The following is a 24,104-nucleotide window of genomic DNA, read 5'->3' on the forward strand; positions in this document are numbered from 1 at the left end:
ATAAAAGCACACATTCGCCACATGTAAAAACACCAGGCAGGCCCCACAAATAACCCAGAGATGAGTTTTAAATAAAAGGGCACGTTCTACTCATGTAAAAACACACTGATTGCCGGACCATCTGTGGGCCAGATTTAGAAGGTGATTGGGCCGGATCCGGCTCCCGGGTCTTAGTTTGCCTACTCATGGTGTAGTTCAGGGGTGGCCAGCTCCCGAGAGACTGCAATCTACTCACAGAGTTAAAATCTGGCAGTGATCTACCCCCTTTCTGGGGGTTCGGGTCAAAGTTGTTATGTTTTTTCAAGAAAGAGGTAAAATGTTGAGCTCTTTTTAGGAGAGCCACAGTTGTTCAGCTTCTTTGGGGGGAGCCAGTGATCTACCACAGATGTCTAGTGATCTACCAGTAGATCATGATCTACCTGTTGGACATGCCTGGTGTAGGTGATCTCTTACATGGTCTTGCAAAAGGGATCCCTGCTGGTAACAGATTGCAAAGTACCACACTTGGGGCAGGTGGGCGTAGAGTCTGCTTTGCGATCATTTTCAGTGGGGTGGACCTGGAGTCGCCTTGATGTTGTGGCTCAATTTTGCGAACTAGCTTTTCAAGCAAAATACTTACAAGCGGGACGAAGATTTCATCGGTCAGGAGAGACGCTGGGGCGTTCTTTTTCTTTTCTGAGATGAGAGGCTTCACAAACACCACATACGGCTTGAACTCCGCCGTCCTTAAGTGCGTCACAGCCTAGGCAGGCAGGAATACAAAGGGAGAATCCCATTCACCAATCTGTAAATGCTGCACAGTAACTTAAAGCAAGAAAACAAAACTAGAGCTGGTATTGCCCCCCCCACACACACACACAGACACAGAGACAGCTTTCCGGGTCATGTGACCAGCAGGACTAAACCACTTCTAGTGCAACAAGACACCGTGACGGAAACACCGTTTAACTTCCTGCTGCAGAGGTACCTATTTTTCTACTCGCACTGGCATGCTTTCGAACTGCTAGGTTGGCAGGAGCTAGGACAGAGCAACGGGAGCTCACCCTGTTGCGGGGATTCAAACCGCCAACCTTCTGATCGGCAAGCCCAAGAGGCTCAGTGGTTTAACCCACAGCGCCACCCGTGTCCCTATGCTTAAGGAGGGAACTTGCAATGGCCCTGGAAGCCTTATCCTTTTCACTGTGCAGTTAAACACTCTTTTGAAGCCACTGACCCCATCAGCAGTTTTAGGGGTTTGGTGTAGCATCACACTGCCTATCTGCCCCTGGAAAGACAGTATGATCCTATTCAGGGCAGACAAATCCACTGTTTCCCTCCTTCACCAACAGCTCTGTCTTGTCTGCAGTAAACCAATTTGTCTGCTCTCATCCTAAGGAGAGCAGCTTACAGCAGGGTTAGCTGACAAGGGAGCCTCCCAATGTGAGGGACTACAACTCCCATCAGCCCCAGCCAGCGTGACCAATGGACAAGGATGATGGAAGCTGTAGTCCAAAACATCTGAACAGCACCATAATTGGTTCACCCTGGGTTACAGACTCTCTTAAAAGAGAAAGGATCACGCCCCCAGCCAACAATAAGGAGCTTCTATGGCAACAGCTAGAGGCCTCAATTTGGCCAAACATATTTTGCTAGCCAGTAAGGGAAACAGTCCACCGAGTGGGAATTTGGTCTCAAAAAATGTTTTTCATATAATGGGGCGACTATAACCAAAACTGATCCATCGAAACCCAAGCAATGAACGAAAAGCTGGTGTAAAACCCATGTTCCTATAGGCAAGGTGGAAATGAAAGACAATTCTGGAAGATAAGGTTTTTCTTAAAAAAACAAACCAAAAAACCAATAATCGTGACAGTTTACCTCTGGCACGACATCCACAAGGCAAATTTTATTTCTGGACATGACCGACTGAATTGCCTCCAGGCTTGTCCCGTAGAGATTCTCTTTATACTCCCCATGTTCTACAAACCTGAAAACATTTAGGGAATTAAGTTGTGGAGCAGAATTCAAAGTATTCAGCTCAGATTTCAAAGTAGCAGAACTGTGTCATATGCTTATTACAGTACAACACTGTTTCCTCCAATAAAAAATAAGAAATGTTGGCTGCAGACAACGTGATTAAAAGGGATTACTGCTTTTGATCATTCTGGTGTCACCACCAGGAGAATAAAAGGCTAGAAATCTGAATCCATTCCAGAGAGAAATGCAGCCAACCAGCTTCACAAAACAGGGATAATCCTATCTAGACACTTATTTCTGGGGCGGGAAAGTCTTCAGAGTTGTGGCTATCAGCATGAAAAAAGAAATCCTACCATGTCAGAGAGGAAGTTTAATATTTAGTATTTTATTTGACATGGGAAGGAAGGATCAATCTTTTGTGTTGTTATAGGAATTCTAAGGTCTCAAATATATAAATTAAATGTTCATAAATGTACAAGGCAAACACATACAGTGAGGGGGGAAAGTATTTGATCCCCTGCTAAATTTGCCTGTTTGTCCTCTGACGAAGAAATGACCAGTCCATAATTTTAATGGTACGTTTATTGTAGCTGTGAGAGACAGAACAACAACAGGAAAATCCCCAGAAACCCAGAAGACAAAAGTCAGAAATGTCTTATTCTTCCGGTAAGTTTCACCATTTCTGCATATTCCGTACGTATCCATTCTTCCTTTGCTTGGACTTCTGCTTCATTTCATTCTGGGGCAAGTAACATTCTTGCCACTGTAGTAGCATACATAAATATTTTTTTTTACATTTTAGGTAGTTCTGTCCCTATAATTCCCCCCAAAAAAGCTTCTGGTGTGGTTTTTTTTACAAAGGTTATTTCAAACATCCTTTTCACTTTATTATATATCATTTCCTAGATTTGTTCATGCTGACGGGCCTATGCAGTTGTTTCAAATGTGCCTTGAGCAGCCGGTGATTTTAATGATTGCTTCATATTGCTTTTACATGTTTTCATGTGGTTGCATGCTGCCCTGATGCTCTACAAGAGGGTGGCATGTAAATACTGTACTTTTACAGAAAAATTACATGGATAACCTGACTGTTCTCAAATACCAGCTGATGATCTTTGGTAGGGTTAGATTCTGCTCTATTAGATGGCTGTTTTGGGGGTACGCCATATAATAAAACAGCATTAAGACCTGCTCTTTTTGCATGCAACTTTTGTGGAGATGAGCAAAATAGGTTACGTACACTCATCCCACTAAAATAGTCAGGAATGACTTTTGAATAGTATGTGGCCTACTTACTGCTTGACTTGAACAAAATAATAGTGGAAAGAGTTGCTAGGTTTCTCCTTTCAAAGAGCCAGGAAGGGGCTTTCTTAATTATATTGTATTTTTGGCTTGCTTCTGGGCTATAGTTTATATAAGCACCATATATTTTAACTCTGTATAAAGTTAGAAATTGTATGATTTTGTTCTGTTTTTGCTGGGTCTGTGACCATATAATAATAATAAAAAAACACTGTTGTAGTTTTCTCATTCACTACAGTCCCATATTCAGAAAATGTGTGCAGCTCAACAAAAAAAATTCCCTGGCCAGTTGTTTTTTTTAAGAGCCCAGAAGCTTCTATTAGCAAAGAGGATGTTAGCCTCTCTGCATATAGATCGGATTCTGGAGTCTTCCCCGGAAGAGACATGCTTTCATTTCCCCCCCAACAAAAGCACAAGACATCAAGGCCTACTTGTTATGCTGCACATCTGTCTCAAACGACTGCTTGGAAACAAAATTGTACTCCACGCCTTCCTTTTCGTGGCTCTTCTTCAACCTTGTGGTATCTGAGAGGGAGAGAGAGAGAGAGGAAGCCAAGAATCAGACCATATCAACATGACAAATGTGGCATTGCTATTTGCAAAGGAGAATTTGTTCTGGCCAGGGGTGTAGCAAGGTGGGTGCGGCAGGTGTGGCCCGCCCTGGGTGCCCCCACTGACAAAATGGCAGGCAGCACTCACCGCTGGGCCTGTAGCGTGGCCAAGTCACGCATCTCATGTGCCCGCAGGTGCCAACCTGTCCACCCACTGCCTCCCCCCCAGCTGTAGGTTGGCTGAGGCCCCATCATGTGCCCCATCCCTATGGGTGCTGTGCACCCTGCCCCTATGGGCAGTTTGGCCTGCCCCTGGGTGTGCCGCTTTCTCCGCTGCTGCTTCAGGGTGGCAAAGGAAGGACCAATCCTCAAGGCTTAATTATTGAAACACTTTATTGTCACTTGTACAACTTGTATACAGTGAGATTACACGAGCACCCCCCACTCAGCTCTCTTAGTCTTAATTCCCCTCGTTTACTGACGCACACCCACCCAACCCGAAAGTCAGTTGCCCTGTTGTTATCTTTTCATTCAGCAGCCTAACAGCCCAGGGATAGAAGCTGTTCTTTACCCTGTTGATGCGACTAATCATGCTTCTATATCTTCTGCCTGAGGGCAGGAGGTCAAGAAAGTGCCGGCCAGGGTGTGAATCTTGTGAGCAGGACCCAAGCACAAGAGCTCTGTTGCCTTCTGTGGGTTTCCAGCAACGGGTATTCAGAGACATGACTGGGGAGGCAGAACAGAGCCCTCATGGCTAGTAGCCATGAGTAGCTTTCTCCTCCAAGAATTTGTCCATTCCTCTTTTAAAGCCATCCAAGCTGGTGGCCATCACTGCCTCCTGAGCAAATTCCACAGTTTAACTTTGCACTGCATGAAGCTGTACTTTTTATCTTTCGTCTGTCCTTGGCTGTCTAGCGATCAGCTTGCTAAAGTGCCGCTGAAAGAGACAAGTTAAAACTTTGGCCCCGAACAAGGATATAGCCTGAGTGCCTCGCTTCTAGTTCTATAGATCATTTAATGCAGGGGTCAGCAGACTTTTTCAGCCGTGGGCTGGTCCACTGTCCCTCAAACCTTATGGGGGTCGGACTATATTTTGAAGGGAAAAAATGAACGAATTCCTATGCCCCACAAATAACCCAGAGATGCATTTTAAATAAAAGGACACATTCTACTCATGTAAAAACACACTGATTCCCGGACTGTCCGCGGGCCGGATTTAGAAGGCGATTGGGCCAGATCCGGCCCCCGGGCCTTAGTTTGCCTACTCATGATTTAATGTGTCAACACAAATCGAAGTTATGAATATTGCAGTTGTTGTATAAGGGATTATTACTTTGACTGGAATGTAATTGAAATTAATAAGATTTTGGAACGCAGAAATAAAGAAAACCATCAAAGCACTGATTCTAGCACATGGAGAGCCAATCTAAATGATTTGATTCGGTATTTGAACGATCGGTATTACTAATCGCATTATAATTTGGTATTGTTATAGTGAGGCTATTATTGGATTGTAATTGAAAATTAATAAAATAATAATAATAATAATAATAATAATAATAATAATAATAATAATAATTTTTAAAAAAACAACTTTGGCCCCTAGAGACTCATGACAGAGCAGTGGTGGGGCCTCCATAGGCCTGACCTCTGAGAAACCTTTGTTCTACTTGTCTGTTTTTCTCCTCAATGGGTAGGTGCGTGGTCCATTTATGGCAGTAGCAGCCAACGTTGTGCCTGCCACTGGTTTTGGTCTACGGCTTCTATCAAACCTGGCCACCACAGCCAATGGAGGCCAGAGCAGACAACATCCTTCCACCCAAAACTGAAGCCCTCAACCCAGCTCCCACCCACCCTAAAGGGACCCCTGACCATTAGGTCCAGTCGTGACCGACTCTGGGGTTGCGGCGCTCATCTCGCTTTATTGGCCGAGGGAGCCGGCGTCATGCGGCCAGCATGACTAAGCTGCTTCTGGCAAACCAGAGCAGCGCACGGAAACGCCGTTTACCTTCCCGCCGAGTGGTACCTATTTATCTCCTTGCACTTTGATGTGCTTTCGAACTGCTGGGTTGGCAGGAGCAGGGACCGAGCAACGGGAGCTCACCCCGTGGCGGGGATTCGAACCGCTGACCTTCTGATTGGCAAGCCCTAGGCTGAGTGGTTCAACCCACAGCGCCACTTGGCTAAAAACAAGCACCACTGGACCATCCCCAGAGTTGACATGCAGTGTTCTGGATTCAGGCGTCAGGTCCCCCACCTCTGGTTTAAAGCACCGTTTCTGCAATTATGCATTTGAAATCATTGAGTCTTGCCACCCCCACCCACCACCTGCCCGCTGATAATTGCTATTTTAAAAACTCAGTCATTTTGTTTTTAACCAAAAAAAAAAAAAATGCTCAGGAGAAAAAGGGAGGGTGTTTGTGCCTTGAATAGCTCCTTCCGCTCCAAACTAGTAGAATTTGTTCCTTCGCAAGCTTCATCCTCTAAAGATGAATATACACCGTATTTTTCCGTGTATAAGACTAGGCTTTCTTCCTTTAAAAATGCTGTTGATAGGCTGGCACTGCGGTGAGCGGTTGCTGTAGGCTAGGCATAGGCAAACTTGGCCCTCCAGATGTTTTGGGACTACAACTCCCATCATCCCTAGCTAACAGGACCAGTGGTCAGGGATGATGGGAACTGTAGTCTCAAAACATCTGGAGGGCCGAGTTTGCCTATGCCTGCTGTAGGCGATCAGGCAACCAAATGGTGGTTGGTGGCAGCAAGCAGTCTGTTGAATGGTGGTTGGTGGTGGCGATTGGTAAGGTGGGTGAGTGATTTTTGACAACAACACCCCCCAAAAAGCTCAAAAACTGCGGGCAATCCCCTCCCCCCAAAAAACTCAACAACTCTGGGCAATCTCCCTCCACTTGCTTAAATCTAAGAATCTAAGTCCCCCAAAATAGGGGGCGTCCTATACATGGGGGCGTCTTATAGACTAGAAAATACGTTATGTGACAACAGCATAGCAAGTGTGCTTCCCACAGGATAGAGTCCCTGGTAGTGAAAGAGAGGAGAGGTGTGTCTGTGTGTGTATACACATTTCCCCCTGGCATTTTTGTTTTAATTTAATTGGTGTATTTTGGGGGGGAGTGGGGTTTAGGGCCGAAAAGCAGCATAGAAAGAAAAAAACCTGAAGCCTTCCTTTTAGGAATTCTAAGTGCCGAAATCCCAAGGGAGCAGAAAATACTATTATATATGCGACCACAGCTGCACGGATGTTATTCGCTCAGAGATGGAAAGAAGATAAAGTCCCGACCAGAGAAGAATGGCAGATCAAGTTGACGGATTATGCCAAAATGGCAAAAACGACCGGAAGAATCCAGGAAGACCAATTTTTTTAATAAGGAATGGGGAAATTTTATAATTTATCTTAGAAATCGTTGTAAACAGTTAAAACCGTTAGTAGGATTGAATTATCACTTGTAGTTTAATGGTGAATTGTGGACATAGTGGAGATGTAAAAGATTTGGATTATTATAAAAGATGCAGGAGGAAATGATAAACAATAGGACCCACAAAGGGGAGGAAGGAAGTCCAGGAAATTCTTTGGACTCCTGTTTTTATATTGTATGTTGGATATATGATTGTAAAACTTTAATTTGAAAAACCAAATAAATAAATTTATTTTTTTTTAAAAAAAAAAAAGAAAAGCAGCATGGAAATGCTAAAATGAAGACATTTTGTAATAAAATGGCAGTGCTAGTAAATTTCATACTTTAACAAAAGTTATGCTCATCCCAGAACCTGTTACTGCTGCAGCAAAGTCTTTGGATTTTCCTGCTGTTTTTACTCTTATATCATGTGCAATATTACCCAGCCTCAACTGCAGCTACGTTCTTGTGCGATGTTGTGAACCGCCCTGTGATCTTTGGTCTGTTTTTGAGTTCCTAACCTTTAGGGCCTAAGGCTTTTATCTAAAGTGATTATCCCACCCTCCGTGGTATACAGTGGTACGTCAGGTTAAGTACTTACTTTGTTCCGGAGGTCCGTTCTTAACCTGAAACTGTTCTTAACCTGAAGCACCACTTTAGCTAATGGGGCCTCCTGCTGCCGCCAGAGCATGATTTCTGTTCTCATCCTGAAGCAAAGTTCTTAACCTGAAGCACTATTTCTGGGTTAGCGGAGTCTGTAACCTGAAGCGTATGCAACCTGAAGCGTATGTAACCTGAAGCATATGTAACCTGAGGTACCACTGTAGTAGTAGTAGTAGTAGTAGTAGTAATAATAATAATAATAATAATAATAATAATAATAATAATAATAATAAAATATACCACTGTATCTGCAAACATCTGAGTCGTCCCCCGCCACCCCATGACCTCATTTTGCGTGAACGGTGTAGTTCTGGCTACATAAAAGTTTGGCACTTGAAAATGAGTTTGCTGTTTGCAAAGTACGCTGGGTTTGGGGTTGTTATTTTAAAAGGCTTGTTTCTATCCACATGCAACGTCTGAAGGGTTTCAATCACTCGAGGAGGGGAAGCAAACGCATGCCCTTCACTAACTCTGCGTCCTCTGGGCAGGGCTCCAGCCAAAGTCCCGTAGTTGCCAACTCTCTTACGGCTGGGCAGGAGACAGGCAGTTTTTCAGGCTCATGTTGCTCCCTCCCCTCCCCCTCCGAAAATTGATTTCCTAACTTGGGCTGCATTCTGCGGCTTTCACCTTGGTCGCGGTTTCCTAAACCGTGTTCTTGTCAATTAACTGAACTGCCCCAGAAATTTGGTTGAGCTTGCTGGATGGAAGCGAAACCGCTTGACGGCCAACCCAACTACTCCCCCCCCCCTTCATTTGCAAGTTAATGAAGACAACACTAACTAAAATTGAGCTTACGATGCAGCTTTGGAACTTGGCAAGAGACAGTATCTGAAAATGTTTTTTCTTTCTTTTTGCAACGCCATCCTCCGCCCCATACATTTAAGACTGTACAGTGGTACCTCGGGTTACTTACGCTTCAGGTTACAGACACTTCGGGTTACAGACTCCGCTAACCCAGAAATAGTACCTCAGGATAAGAACTTTGCTTCAGGATGAGAACAGAAATCGTGCTCCGGCGATGCAGTGGCAGCAGGAAGCCCCATTAGCTAAAGTGGTGCTTCAGGTTAAGAACAGTTTCAGGTTAAGAACGGACCTCCGGAATGAATTAAGTACTTAACCCAAGGTACCAGTGTACTCTAGACAGCATCTTAAAAAGCAGAGACATCGCCTTGCCGACAAAGGTCCATATAGTTAAAGCCATGGTTTTCCCAATAGTGATGTATGGAAGTGAGAGCTGGACCATAAAGAAGGCTGATCGCCGAAGAATTGATGCTTTTGAATTATGGTGCTGGAGGAGACTCTTGAGAGTCCCATGGACTGCAAGAAGATCAAACCTATCCATTCTTAAGGAAATCAGCCCTGAGTGCTCACTGGAAGGACAGATCCTGAAGCTGAGGCTCCAATACTTTGGCCACCTCATGAGAAGAAAAGGCTCCCTGGAAAAGACCCTGATGTTGGGAAAGATGGAGGGCACAAGGAGAAGGGGATGACAGAGGACGAGATGGTTGGACAGTGTTCTTGAAGCTATGAACATGAGTCTGACCAAACTGCGGGAGGCAGTGGAAGAAAGAAGTGCCTGGCGTGCTCTGGTCCATGGGGTCACGAAGAGTCGGACACAACTAAACGACTAAACAACAACAACACCAGTGTACTCTGAATCGATGGAAAGGTTTCATTATATCTGCTTGGTCTTCTTTCTACTTTAATTATTAAGTGGGCCGGCCCACATGAAGCAAGGTGAGGCAACTGCCTCAGGGAGCATTTTGGACTCACAGCCGCCCATGAAGGCACAGGTCAAGTCTGTGTACAGTTTCCCTCGATTTGCCTGGTAACAAAGAGACTGAGAAGAGAGATGATAGCCATCTTCAATTATCTCAAGGGCTGTCACATGGAAGATGCAGCAAGCTTGTTTTCTCCTGCTCCGGAGGGTAGCACTCGAACCGCTGGATTCAAGTTACAAGAAAGGAGATTCCAACTAAACATGTGGAAGAACTTTCTGATTATAAGAGCTGTTTAACAGTGGAATGGTCTCTCGGGAGGTGGTGGTCTCTCCTTCCTGGGAGATGTTCAAGCAGAGGTTGGATGGTCATCTGTCATGGATGCCTTACTTGAGAGTCCCACATTGCAGGGGTTTGGCTTAGATGACGCTCGGGGTCCCTGCCACCTCTACAATTCTACTGTTCTATGCAGTGCTATTTTTCTAGAAAAAGAGGTGCCGGAACTCACCATGAAAGCCTCCCTTGTTCTCTTACAATGGCAATGGTGCACACCTGAGAGGTGAAGACTGAGTTCCGGTGAGTTCCGGCTGAAAAAAGTCCTGGCCTGGGTGGAATGTTGCAGAATCTAGCTCTGTGGTTCCCAACATGGAGCACACACCCCACGGGGGGGGGGGATGTGATTTTAAAGGGGGCAATTTGGAAGCTTGTTTAGACCAAGTTAATGACCTTTCAGGCTTCCTCCACATGAATAGTTCACTTTTGAATAATAAGAATTACAGTGGTACCTCGGGTTCACTTTTGAATAATAAGAATTACAGTGGTACCTCGGGTTAAGTATTTAATTCGTTCTGGAGGTCCGTTCTTAACCTGAAACTGTTCTTAACCTGAAGCACCACTTTAGCTAACGGAACCTCCCGCTGCCAGCGCACCACCACAGTGTGATTTCTGTTCTCTTCCTGAAGCAAAGTTCTTAACCCGAGGTACTATTTCTGGGTTAGCGGAGTCTGTAACCTGAAGCGCCTGTAACCCAAGGTGCCACTGTATATGTCACAGCGGGGGACAGAGATCAGGATTTTAGAGATGCTTAGGTGGGGCATGGCCAAAAAAAGGTTGGGAACCACTGATCTAGCTCCTCTTGGTGGGTAAATTTTATTTTTTCATAGCACAGAACACACCACCCCTCAGGAACGGGAAGCGCTTTTTCAGTTGGCGGTCATGTTGTATCAAAAGTAATCCATCAGGGTCTGAATGGCACCCTTTTTCCTCCTCCTTGACACCCCCATGAAATTAGGCCAAAAGAATAAATCAGGCTGGGGGTTGTAGGTTACCACCTCCCCACTCCCCCCTGGTTATATTCCAGCTTTGTACTCAGCAGCCATGAGCTATTTCTCCATGGACTTTACTGATGCCAGAAATGATATTCTGCATCTGGCCTCACACCGCGGACATTTATATAATCTCCTTGTTGGCTCCCAAAACAGTTTTCACATTTTATAGCAGAGTTCGGTGCCTTACAAATGTTTCAATTATTCAACACCTCCATCAGCGGTGGCAAATTTCTCCCAACGTTGCTGCTCTGATTTAATTCCAGCAGTTTCAGAATCATATCAGGAAGTTCCTGCCGCCGCCGCCCCCACCATCGCCTTGTTTTTGGGCAGCGGTTGAAAGCCAGATTATGGCACCACCCTCGAACCCCAACCCCTCCTAATGCATTTAGGACCAAAGCAAGCAATCTGCCTCCCCGCTCACTATAGAATTTTGTGTTGAATAAAACAAAAACAGCAGCCCTCTGCCATCGATGTTATGAAAAGCACAAAATTCTGATGCAAAAAAAAGAGGAAGGCTTCAAAATTGAAAGCAGGTGGTAAGAAGGGGAGCAGCTCATTTTAAGGGGCAAAAAAAAAGAAAGAAAAGTTGGAAAGAGAAGCTCCTGTACTTATATCCAAACCCTTTTATAGGCTGAGCATATGATGTTAAGTGAATGGGTGCATTTAATGTTATATATATATATATATATTATAGGCATGATTATTGATGGAATTAGGATCAGGTAACTGCAGCATGTTGGGAATGGGGTTTTGTTTTGTTTTGTTTACAGTCCCAGCAATAAATAATAAAAAACCCACTGCTTGGGTTTTTGCCCTGGGTAGAGTGCAAGAGGTGGCTTTGCATAGTTTAACCCAGCAATGTGGAACTTCCAAGTGGTGTTGGATTCCATCAGGTCAAGCCATTCAGACTTATTCTGCCCTGTAGGCACCTGCCCCCTGCATCGTGCCTGCCCCACAGCAACGTGGGCTCTGCAGGTCCGAATTCTCCAACCTTTTGTCTGCCGATATTCGTAGAATCGTAGAATTGAAGACTTGGAAGGGGCCTCTGGTCCAACCCCCCCTGCAATGCTAAGGCATCCATGGCAGATGGCCACCCAACCTCTGCTTAAAAACCTCCATAGAAGGAGAGTCCACCACCTACCTCCCTAGGAGAGTCTGTTCCACTGTCAAACAGCTCTTACTGTCAGAAAGTTCTTTCTGAAGTTGAGTCGGAATCTCCTTACTTGTTACTGGGAGCTGTTGATTCAAGTCCTCCACTCCAGAGGAGGAGAAAACAAGCTTGTTCCTCTTCCATGTGACAGCCTTTGAGATATTTGAAGATGGCTAATGTATCTCCTCTCAGTCTCCTCTTTTCCAAGCTAAACGTACCCAGTTCCTTCAACCATTCCTCATAAGGCTTTGTTTCCAGACCCTTGCCAATCCTGATCGCCCTCCTCTGCGCAAGTTCCAGCTCATCCTTCTTAAATTGAGGCACCCAAAATTGGATTACAACCCCTATCATCCCCAACCAGCTTTGCCAAAGGTGAGGGATGTTGGGAGCTGTAGTCCAAGGACAACGTTGACAACAGCGTTTCCGAAAATTTTTACACATCACTTGGGAACACAGGCAAACTAATGCCAATGTACTGGAAGAAGCAAAGATCACCAATGTCGAAGCAATGATTCTTCAACATCAACTTTGTTGTACTGGTCATGTTGTGCAGATGCCTTATTATCATCTTCCAAAGCAACTACTCTATTCTGAACTTAAAAATGGAAAGCGTAATGCTGGTGGTCAACAAAAGAGGTTTAAAGACTCTCTCAAGGATAATCTTTAAAAATGTAGTATAAACACTGACAACTGGGAAACACTGGTCTGCGAGTGCTCCAGCTGGAGAACAGCCTTTACCAAAGGTGTCATGGGTTTTGAAGAAGCCCGAATTCGAGACGAAAGGGAGAAACATGCTAGAAGGAAGGCATGCTTGGCAAACCCTCACCATGATCAACTCCTGCCCGGAAACCTATGTCCCCACTGTGGAAGGACGTGTGGATCCAGAATCGGCCTCCACAGTCACTTACGGGCCCACTGTTAAAACAGTGTTTATGGAAGACAATCTTACTTGGCTACGAGTGATCGCCAAAGAAGAAGAAGTCGTCCAATGACATCTGGGGACCCAAGGTTGAAGAACAGTGGTGTGGACATGGGTCTGTGAGGTGCTTGTGGGGAGAGGCGGGATGACACCTTCCCCTCTTACAGTCCCCGTGGGAGCAGCGAGGCCAACCGAGACAGATGCTTAGCAGCTGAAATACCACCTCCACGCCAACTCTGTTTAAAAAAACCTCTCGGGACCAGGCACACTCTGATGAGCGCAGCGAAAATCGCAGCAAACAAGCCAAGGAGAATCTCTGGGGGCAAGAAGTGCCCCACGTGCGTGCACACAAAACATACACACGCTTGGCACGAACAGTGTCTCTGCTCAGGTGCGCCTACAGCCCTTCTAAGGTAAAAGCAGTTTCTGCATGTGGGATCCCAAGAGACGAAGGACCCATCTGTGCACAGCTTTCAAATCATCCGCAGTGGCCGGGGGGGGGGGGTGTTGCTGAGTTATGAGGCATGCGTGCATACACAGCACTTATTTAAGACATTCTGGGATAATTATTTCTGTCATCTGCCACGGATGGATGGCTTAACAGCAAGTCATCCATCATCCCAATTCAGCAGCCCTTTGGAGCAGTTTCACGCTCTTGCCGCCACTTGCTCCCAGTGTGGCAAGTTGCGTGCGAACATAATTCACGGGGAAACAGAGGCTTCAAAATATTAAGGTCTGTTTTTGAGCAGTGCCGCGGCTAGCCACTCGGGTGCCTGGTGCGGAGGCGTGTCCTGCAGTCGGGGGCGGGGCGATTTGCCCATGGGGCGGGGCAAGCCTCTCCGGCACTTGGAGCCTCTCTGCCGCCTCCCCCTCAGTTGTAGGGCAGCTGAGGGAGAGGCAGTAGGCAGACGCAGGTCCCACGCTGCCATTTCAGGCAGACGCCTAAAGCCACCACATCACTCCTAAAAAGTTTTGTGAGCCCAAATTTTGTTTATTTTTTAAACTCATTTTATCACACACACCCCTCAGTGATGACACCCGGGGTGGACCGCACCCCTTTCCTGCGCCACTGCATTTGAGAATCATTCGCTTATTTGTTCCTTTTTCAGACCTTTAAATGGAGCAATTTTAATACATCTCTCCTTAAAAGGTAAAGGACCCCTGGAAGGTTAAGTCCAGTCAAAGGCGACTATGGGATTGCGGAGCTCATCTCACTTTTCAGGCCGGCGTTTGTCCACAGACAGCTTTCCGGGTCATGTGGCCAGCAGGACTAAACCACTTCTGGCACAACAGAACACAGTGATGGAAACCAGAGTGCACAAAAACGCCATTTACCTTCCCGCCGGAGCGGTACCTATTTATCTACCTCAACTGGCGTGCTTTCGAACTGCTAGGTTGGCAGGAGCTGGGCCAGAGCAATGGGAGCTCACTCCGTTGCGGGGATTCGAACCACCGACCTTCCAATCGGAAAGCCCAAGAGGCTCACTCATTTAGACCACAGCACCACCCGCTTCCCTATCTCTCCTTAATGACTGGGTGGGTGGGAGGTGTCTTCTGGAATGGAGTGTCCTGGAAGAGGGCACCACTAGCCAGCTGGCGGGCTTGAATCTTGAAAGGGAGCGCCGCACACTGCAACGTATTCTTGCAGGTTCCAACTTGTCCCATATAAACTTCAGCAGCAGACCTTTAAAGGGATCTTGGCTAAATGCACAGCCTGAGAGTTCACTTGCCTGCTAGTGTCTGGTATGCTCCATGATTACTGCAGATGGAGACAGCAGCCACGAAATTAAAAGACCCCTGCTTCTTGGGAGAAAAGCAATGACAAACCTGAACAGCATCTTAAAAAGCAGAGACATCACCTTGCCAACAAAGGTCCGTATAGTAAAAACTATGGTTTTCCCAGTAGTGATGTATGGAAGTGAGAGCTGGACCATAAAGAAGGCTGATCGCCGAAGAATTGATGCTTTTGAATTCTGGTGCTGGAGGAGACTCTTGAGAGTCCCATGGACTGCAAGAAGATCAAACCTCTCCATTCTGAAGGAAATCAGCCCTGAGTGCTCACTGGAAGGACAGATCGTGAAGCTGAGGCTCCAATAGTTTGGCCACCTCATGAGAAGAGAAGACTCCCTGGAAAAGACCCTGATGTTGGGAAAGATCTTTCTCTCATTCCCTCCCTTCCTTCCTTCCTTCCTTCCTTCCTTCCTTTCTTTCTTTCTTTCTTTCTTTCTTTCTTTCTTTCTTTCTTTCTTTCTTTCTTTCTTTTCCCTCCCTCTTTTTTCTCTCTCATTCTCTCTCCCCCTCTCTCTCTCCCCCCTCTCCCTTTCTTTCTTTCTCTCATTCACTTTCTTTCTTTCTTTATTTCTTTTCCCTCCCTCTTTCTCTCTCTCCCTCTCTCTTTCCCTCTCCCTCGTTCTCTTTCTACCCCCCCACTTGTTCCAGTTTCTTGCTCCCTGCTCCCGGCTCTTTCTACAGCTATAGATTGCAATGGAAGCCTTCCCTCTCAGGTCTGCCAAATGCACATTTCACCTGACAAGACTGTAGTGAACGGCTTGGCATCAACGGTGGAGGTGCTGTGGTGAGGCGGGAGGTGCATTTTGCCATGGAAAAGAAAAGCAGGGTTTACTCACGTGGCACGGCAACGCCGTACTCCTGCGGGTTCTCTGCCACCACCTTCTGCTTGAGCTCGTTCAAACGGGAACCCAAAGAACCTGAGAGTTCAGAGAGAGAAGGTGTATCACTGCGACTGAACACAAAGCGCAGGGGTACCTTACAGAAGACGGAGCCAAAAGGAACAGGTCAGGAACAATTCTGCACCCAGGACCTTCCTCATTCTAATAATAATAATAATAAATTTTATTTATACCCCACCCTCCCCAGCCAAGACCAGGCTCAGGGCTGCTAACAACCGATATAAAAACAAATTGATTGAAATACAACTTAAAAACAAGGTTAAAATACAACATTAAAACATTAAAATGCAGCCTCATTTCAATGGAAACTCAAATCAAAGACTTTTGGGGGGATGAAAACATCAGGTCTTTGCCAAGGCTAACTATCCAGACTGGTCCTACATGGGCCAGAAAGAAGCCAGGGAAGTCCCCAAATAGGAGTTCCATCACAGGAGGAGAAAGGAAAAAAGAAAGAGGGGGAGACTAGAGGAATTCTAGTCTAAGGTACGTCTCCATCAGTGGCTGAGACAAAGTTCTGGACATTGTCGGGCTTCCACATTTTCGCTCGCCACCCGCAACAGCCCTTCCTCCTGAGCTTGAAGAGAGGGGTGTCCTGGAAGCTGCAGAAACCCTGCACTCATTCAGCTCCGGCCCTACCATTAGGCTGAGTCAGATAACCGCCTCAGGCAGCAGATATTGAAGGGTGGCAGTGAGGAACTAAGTGGACAGGCCTGCATGTGAGCACACCACACACAGCCTGCCGTGTTGGGGTGTGTTGAATTTTTCAACTTTCCTATTCCCAAAATGAGGGATGCTGAAAAACGTTGTAACATGCCTTGGGAATTAAAAAATATATTTTGGTTCAATTCAGGGCTTTTTCCCCAGGAGGAACTCACCGGAACTCAGGCACCTCTCATGTGGGTGCCATTGCCATTATAAAAGAACAAGGGAGGTGTTCGTGGTGAGTTCTGGCACCTCTTTTCTAGAAAAATAGCACTGGTTAAATTAATCTAACTTAGTTTTGCTTGATAAGTAAAATGTGCGTAAAATTGCATAGAAATCATTAAAAATGATTGCCAAGTACCTGCCATTATATAGTATTATTATTACTATTATCATTAACTATTATTTAGCATTACTTGATGTTTTCAGAAGGTGAATTTTTTTTAAAAAAATGGTTTTCCAAGAACAATTTATGTGCTCTTTAATCAAACATAGATTTACCCAGCTAAATGTCGTGCAGTCACAAAAATGCTAGCAGATTTGAATTCCTCACACCCAAAACCCGTATTTTTAAGACCCATCACTGAAGAAATCTGCAAAAAATAATAATCTGCCAGCCTTGACAACCCTGGAGACTGCTTGGCCCAACATGCCTGCGGTGCCTCAGGGACTGATGGGAATTGTAGTCCAAAACTCCCGGTTAGCAAAGCCTGATGTAAAAGCACTGCTTCTTTGAGACTACCTGGGCTCCAATTAAGGTCGATCCAAATTCCAGTCCTCTTTGGATAGTGAAACCAGGCTTATTTTGAATGAATCTCTCTATATACAGTGGAACCTCAGTTTTCGAACGTCTCGGCTGCCAAACGTTTCAGAAGTCGAACGCCAAAAACCTGGAAGTAAATGCTTCCATTTTTGAACGCGCCTCAGAAGTCAAATGGTTCCGAGGAGCGTTTCTCATTTTTCACAATTTATTTTGTCAACGGCCCATTGCGCCTCGGTTGTTGAACGTCTTGGAAGCCAAATGGTCTTCCGGAATGGATTACTTTCAACAACCGAGGTTCCACTGTATACGGACACAGATAGATATAGATATAGATATAGATATAGATATAGATATAGATATAGATATAGATATAGATATAGATATACACACACATACACACACACACACACCACCTCAGGCACAACCCCCCCAAGATTTATTCTTCACTTCTCAGAGGTTTGGGAAAGGCTGGTCTTGGGCTCCAGAATCTCTTTATTTCAGAAATAAAGCCGGTGGGCAAGGCAGCGATAGCCTTTTCCTCACAGAATAACTCACCAATCAAAACCACCAGTCTCTTTCTTTCTCCTGGCTGCTGCTGGTATTTGACCACTTCCTCGTAGGTGAGGAGCTCCGAGGGGTGAGGCTGTTCGACCTGCTTGGCTTCACTCTGGCCGTTCTGCTTCTCCTTTCGACTCAGCCGGAAACTCCGTCTCAAGCCAGCTGCAAAGCCAAAAAGAACATCATTGTCACTAAGTTTGGTCCGATGGGTTGGGGACCCCCAAACAGGCTCAAGGTTCTGAATTACAAAAAAAATAACCCCACTTCTTAAGAAAGGGGAAAGCCCCAAAACCAGCCCAAATAGCTACTCCCAGTGACCACAGAATGCTGGCTGAATGTTGCTGGGGGAGCGGGTGAAAGGGAAATGGGATGGCATATCCTGGGAGACAATGTGACTGACTAAGCCGGAATCCTGTCCAGGGGCACTTCAATGCTGAAACATTTTGTGGCTTGCCTCATTTGTAAAATGCATTAATGCAAATACAATAAATTGCAATACAAAAGCAAGCATGTAAATCAAAAGCAACTTGTAATAATAAGAATAAGAATTTATTTATACCCTGCCCATCTGGCTGGGTTTCCCCAGCCACTCTGAGCAGCTCCCAACAGAATATTAAAAACATGATAAAATATCAGACGTTAAAAACTTCTTCTAAAAAGTCAGATAGTTGTTTATTTCCTTGACATCCAATGGAAGGGTGTTCCACAGGGCAGGTGCCATTACCGAGAAGGCCCTCTGCCTGGTTCCCTGTAACTTCACTTCTCACAGGGAGGGAACCACCAGAAGGCTCTCAGCACTGGACCTCAGTGTCCGGGCTGAAAGATGGGGGTGGAGACGCTCCTTCAGGTATACTAAGCCAAGGCCCAGTATACCTGAAGCTTTTATCGGGAAGCTTTTAGCACCTGATGTTTTGCTGTGTTTGTATATTATCCTGGAAGCTACCAATAGTGGCCGGGGCAACCCAGTCAGATGGGCAGGGTATAAGGAATAAATTATTTTTAAGTAGCAAATGTACATATGATACCCACAACCAAGGCCAGAGTGGGTTGCAGACCACCAGCTCCTCACCTATATATTGTCCATTGAAGTATCCTTCGCAATCACAGTCTTCTGCTTAGAAAGAAAAAGATAAGAGAGGCAGATGAATGATGACGACAGTGCTATATACCAAAAGACTATTCATTTTGTATGCTGCATCTTTGGTGTTTTGGCATGAAACCCAGGGGACGGGGGAGGGGAGGGGTACTGAACTGCTGTATTGCATGTGGGTCCCATGCTTTGCCTGAGCTAAAAGGTAAAGGTAAAGGGACCCCTGACCATTAGGTCCAGTCGTGACCGACTCTGGGGTTGCGGTACTCATCTTGCTTTATTGGCCAAGGGAGCCGGCATACAGCTTCCGGGTCATGTGGCCAGCATGACTAAGCCACTTCTGGCGAACCAGAGCAGTGCACGGAAATGCCGTTTACCTTCCCGCAGGAGTGGTACCTATTTATCTACTTGCACTTTGACGTGCTTTCGAACTGCTAGGTTGGCAGGAGCAGGGACCAAGCAATGGGAGCTCACCCCGTTGCGGGGATTTGAACCGCCGACCTTATGATCAGCAAGTCCTAGGCTCTGTGGTTTAACCCACAGCGCCACCCGCATCCCTTTGCCTGAGCTATCCTGCATCATATGATTTGCTGCCCCAATCAAAACTATTTCCTCCTCCTCCTTTCCCAACTGGATTTCTGACTTTTGTCACTTAAGGAACAACCATGCCAGGGTCCACGGAGAGACTGAAAGCAAATGGCACCAGGAGCTGAAACGCTGGAATGAACAGCTAGCCCCCGAGCCTTTTTAAAAATAACAACATTTATTTATAAATCGCCTGGAACACTAGATGCTGCGCAGCCATTAAGTCAGAAAAGAACCAACACCCTGCCCGGCAGGCTTAAAACCTTAAGGAGTTGCTCTTTTCTTGGAGGGAGCAAGTCCAAAAAATTCAGAAAGGGGGAGAGGGAAAGGGAGAAAGCAGCATTCCCTCGTTCAGCAGGAAATTACCTACTGCGTTAACAAAAGCACCGAGGAGAAACACAATCACTTTTCAGAAACGGCAGGGGCTTAATCCATGTGATTAGCACAAAAATTACACAGTTAAAAAAAAAACGCTCAGCAAATAATAGCTAAGGAAAATTAAACAAGATTGACATTAGAGTCCCCGGGGGCATATTAAGAGGAAACGCAAGGCTTCTCCCCTCTCTGCTTTGTCACGCTAAAGGTCTCTTTGTGCAGAAAACCCTGTTCAAATCCACTAATTAACAAGCTGGACAGGGATACAAACGGACCTGGGCTGGCGTGGGAAATTAGATTGAGGAGCAAATCAACCGGCCCTTTTCACACTGCAATGGCATCACGCCCCAGAGCCTTTCTGAATCAAGCCCACCACCCACCTTAGCCAAGGCTGTGGGCGAGACCAGCATTCGCAGGTTTGCTCTCTTGTGCAGAGATTGCCTCTTTGCCAGCCTCCCAAAGAACATAAGATGAGTCCGGCAGGATCAGGCCAGTGTCCATCTAGTCCAGCATCCTGTTCTCACAGCGGCCAGCCAGATAAAGGCCGAAAGCGTGTCATGGGCCAGGAGTCAGCTTCGCCTGCTGAACAGCAGCCTGAAGGGGGAGGCTGACTGACCTACGGGGTGCGTGTGAAGGCCCCTGCCCTGCTTCTCTCCACCTGGCTTAGGGGCCTGACAGACTCCATAAAGGAGTGTTACTGCTGCTGCTTGTGGGATGTGAAACACAAGAGCAGTCAAATACAACATTCCTGGAGTCAACATGTTTACACATGGGGAGGAATGTTTCTCCAGCCAGCAGGTAAACATCCTGTTTCCTTCTGGGCTGGGACAGACTTCCTCTGCATGTGACTAGAGGTGGGTGTGGCCTCACCTGTGCAGGTAACGACAAAAGCACAGGGCAGGGCAGCCATCTCCCTCTCTTTGACCACATGCATCGAAGAAGCAATATCTGCTTAGCCAAAGATGCTCTCTTGGCTTCCCAAGAGAGGACAAAGGGACTGTCTCCATATGAGATAGTTTCCAGGTGTGTATTACTTTTCTAAGTTAAGTCTGCCTTCTGGGATCCTATTCAGAACAGAAAGTTGTGTGAGTAAACCTTTGTATACTTTTATAGAAGACTGTGTCGTGTCTTATCTTTTATGAGGGAATAAGGGGAAAATACCAGAACAGTTATTATAGAGGCTTTAGCAAGCCTGAGCAAACGCATCCGCTGCAAGTTTAAAAAGGGGAATGTTACTCTGCTAAATTGTGAACTTGTTAACACAAGTTGGAAAGGCTATTATCAGACAATATAGCCTCTCCTGCATCCCTGAACATTCCCACACTGCTGGGCAGAGAGGGCTCCGTTTTTTGGGTTTTTTAAATTCCTTTTATTTTTTATCTATGTCATTTTAAATTGTGGTTGATATTAATACTGTATTCTTAGTTTTAGATTTTATTATTTATGTGGAAATTGTTTTCCATTTGACTGTGTACTTTTATGTGTTTTATTTATTGTTTATGATTTTTGTTATGTTGGTAATCATGTAAATCTTGTCATGCTGTAAGCCACCTTAAGCACTTTTAACTACAGAAAGGCGGTGTGTAAATAAAACGATGAATGAATCAACGAATGAGAAGGTGGAAGGACTCCACCTGCAGCTGATCAGGACACAGAAAAGGCACTAATGATAAGCAGCTGGCTCCGGGCTTCTTAAACAGAGCTCTCAGCAGCAGTCAGTTGTTGCTGGAAACACCACCTGTGGTTCTGGGTCCTTCCTTGTTGCTTCCTGCTATCCAACTGGACCTTTGGCTCTGTGATCCTCTGGATTCCCTGACCTCTGGACTGCCTTACTCTGTATGTGGATTCTGCTCTCGGGCAAGTGTTCCTCCCAGCCCCTGCTAGCTCAGCAACGGGACTCAGACTGGGGCTACGACAGAGCCGGACCCACACCCTCTCTCCCCTCTTTAGACTCACAGAAAGTAGCATTCAGAGGTATACAGTGTTAGAATTCCTGCTCCATGATTGCAGTCATGGGATTTTTGTCTATCACATGACGGTTTATGTTTTGACTCCACAGAGTGGGAAGTGACAGAGACAGGATGTTTGTGTTATTGTGTTCCGTGAAGTGGGACTATTGTCCTTTGTTTTTTCTCTTTGCTGTCTGATGCTAGAGAGAGAGGGAGCCATGTTGCAGTGCTCCATGTGTGTTTATATGTAAATAAAGTAAATTAGCCAAAAGGCTGAGTTGCTGAGGTCTGTTACGCAACTGCGCAAACTCTACGGATCCCTAAATCTGCCGGTGTTGGCATCGGTCGCTGTGATGTTCGGGATGAAGAAAGCTTTTGAAGCTCCCGAACGAAAGACCAGGAGGGAGAGAACATGCCAGTCGGGCATGTGTCTCTGCCAGGGTCCTACTCGAGTGTAGGCTGAACTCCTGACATACACATCCATGTTCCTGTCCACTGTGTAATGTGGCAGCACTTCGATAAAGGTGACAAATAAGCCCTTCTTCACACTGCAGTTACACCAGGGAACTCGCTCCCACCAACTTGGATGGCTTTAAAAAAGGACAGGGCAAATTCGTGAAAGAGAAAGCTATGAGTGGATAGTTGGCAGGATGGTCAAAGCTCTGCCCCCACGGCTGGAGGCAGCACCGCTTCTGAATGCCAGTTTCTGAAAAATGTAGGAAGGGAGAGGACCCGCTCACAGGTTTCCTACAGGCATCTGGTTCATAGCTGTCAACTTCTCCCTTTTCTTGCGAGGAATCCTATTCGGAATAAGGGAACTTCCTTTTTAAAAAGGGAAACGTTGACAGTTATGATCTGGTTGGCCACTGTGAGAACAGTATCCTGGACCACTTGCATGATCCAGCAGGCTGCTAATATTCTTGCGTTTAAATATTCTGCAGAATCTCAAGGTTATTTGCATGCACACATTCTTTCTCTGACATGGGAGGGTACAATCCTAAGCCCAGCACACAAGGCAGAGCTTATCACTGACCAAGCTTGTGTGGGATGAGGCAATACTGCACCATAGGAAGCAAAGTCATGTGTGAAGCACCCTCCTCCAGTTTTCTTTTCATTAAAAAAAAGAAATCATGTTTCTAGTCCCTATGCTTGCAGAGGAAATTCTGAAAACCTCCCTACGCCCACCCTTTCAAAACTATGCCATCACCTCCTTTGTTGCAATGTGTCCAGTTGATGTATTTTTGGGGGGGGGGATTGGAAGCAAAACCAATGACAGAAAGCTGTACCGATAAATGTACATATGGCACACAAACTATTCTGAGCTTCCTGTAATCTGGATCAGCTTCATGGTTGGCTTGGGTCGGAGAGGGCTGTTTTATTCTACAAGCTCTTTACGTGCAGGGAAAGTCACAGCTGGCTCGCTCCAGGAACAGGCAGTGAACCTACCTTTCTCAGAAGATTGATCGTCTGAGGTCAGCGTGAAAAGACAAGAGGCAGCAGAGTTAAAAGGAGGCCAGGGGGGGGAAGTATTCCAAAGCATTAGGGGCATGTGCTAAAGCATTAGGGGCATGTGCTAAAACAATGCCGCCTTGAGCATTGTTTTAACTGTGGAAAGGCAGCATACAAGTAAAATAAAATAAAATAAGTCAAACAGACTTCTGGAACGGATTCTGTTCGACTCCCAAGGTACGACTGTATAACCCCATAGTAGACACACCTAGGACTGCACTGTTTAAGTGCAATTCAAGTGAATTCTTTTCTTTTTTTTAAATAAATCATTTTTATTAATTTTTGCACATGTTTTCCAAACAAAACTTCGCATCACATCACATCATCCTCATTTTGGCTATTATAGCCTGAGAATTCCATCAATCCTGTCTAGTGATTTTCAAATTTGCGATCTAATCTTGCATTTTATTATTGTAATTAATGCTTTTAAACTTCATTTCCTAATTATCTCCTTCCTAAATCATTTTACAATAATTTATATAGTCCCCCTTACAAAACTTCTCGTATACCTACAAGCGATGTTACATTAATGCAATTGTCTTTCAAATAAGTCAAGTGAATTCTAGATGTTTTTGTTCAGATGAGCATATCATGGCTTAAGTAGGCAATATATGAATTAAGTCTTTTCTCTATGCATGCAACCCTATGAGCCACAACCGAGCCAGGTAGTCTCTTTACTAACCACCATTTTCCAGAAAACTGGGGAACTATTGTTACCCTGCTTCAAAACAATTTAGGATATTAAACCAACTTCAAAGCACGACTTAAGATCCCGGCTTCTTCCAAAGTTGGTAACCAACTTTGGTTTCCTCGGCTTATTATACAAAGAAAGGATTGTCGAAACACATTCAACAGCAAACACTTCCCTCCCATTATGGGGATT

General features: G+C 45.6%; 2 protein-coding genes across 7 annotated transcripts in view; one reads left to right on the top strand and one right to left on the bottom strand.

Moving 5' to 3' along the window:
• The window catches only part of LOC309354179 (G protein-activated inward rectifier potassium channel 1-like), a 230,459-nt gene that overhangs the window by 103,695 nt on the left and 102,660 nt on the right, over positions 1–24,104 (top strand). The gene's annotated exons all lie outside the window — the stretch shown is intronic.
• MPP3 (MAGUK p55 scaffold protein 3) overlaps positions 1–24,104 on the bottom strand; it is an 86,837-nt gene that overhangs the window by 6,503 nt on the left and 56,230 nt on the right. For 4 of the 6 annotated variants that reach the window (XR_014162174.1, XM_081884084.1, XM_081884082.1 and 1 more), the window contains exons 12-18: positions 23,159–23,179; positions 18,783–18,827; positions 17,711–17,875; positions 15,628–15,708; positions 3,690–3,783; positions 1,858–1,966; positions 620–742 (exon numbers count right to left, since the gene is read on the bottom strand). Coding sequence is in view for 5 of the 6 variants with exons in the window: in XM_081884084.1 (XP_081740210.1) it covers positions 620–742; positions 1,858–1,966; positions 3,690–3,783; positions 15,628–15,708; positions 17,711–17,875; positions 18,783–18,827; positions 23,159–23,179 (638 nt within the window). In the remaining variant the exon portion in view is untranslated. The remainder of the gene's footprint in view (positions 1–619; positions 743–1,857; positions 1,967–3,689; positions 3,784–15,627; positions 15,709–17,710; positions 17,876–18,782; positions 18,828–23,158; positions 23,180–24,104) is intronic. The other 2 variants (XM_081884085.1, XM_081884086.1) reach the window with 2 other exon arrangements.

The sequence above is a fragment of the Podarcis melisellensis genome (genome assembly GCF_964234715.1).
Source record: "Podarcis melisellensis genome assembly, chromosome: 13".
NCBI lineage: Eukaryota > Metazoa > Chordata > Lepidosauria > Squamata > Lacertidae > Podarcis > Podarcis melisellensis.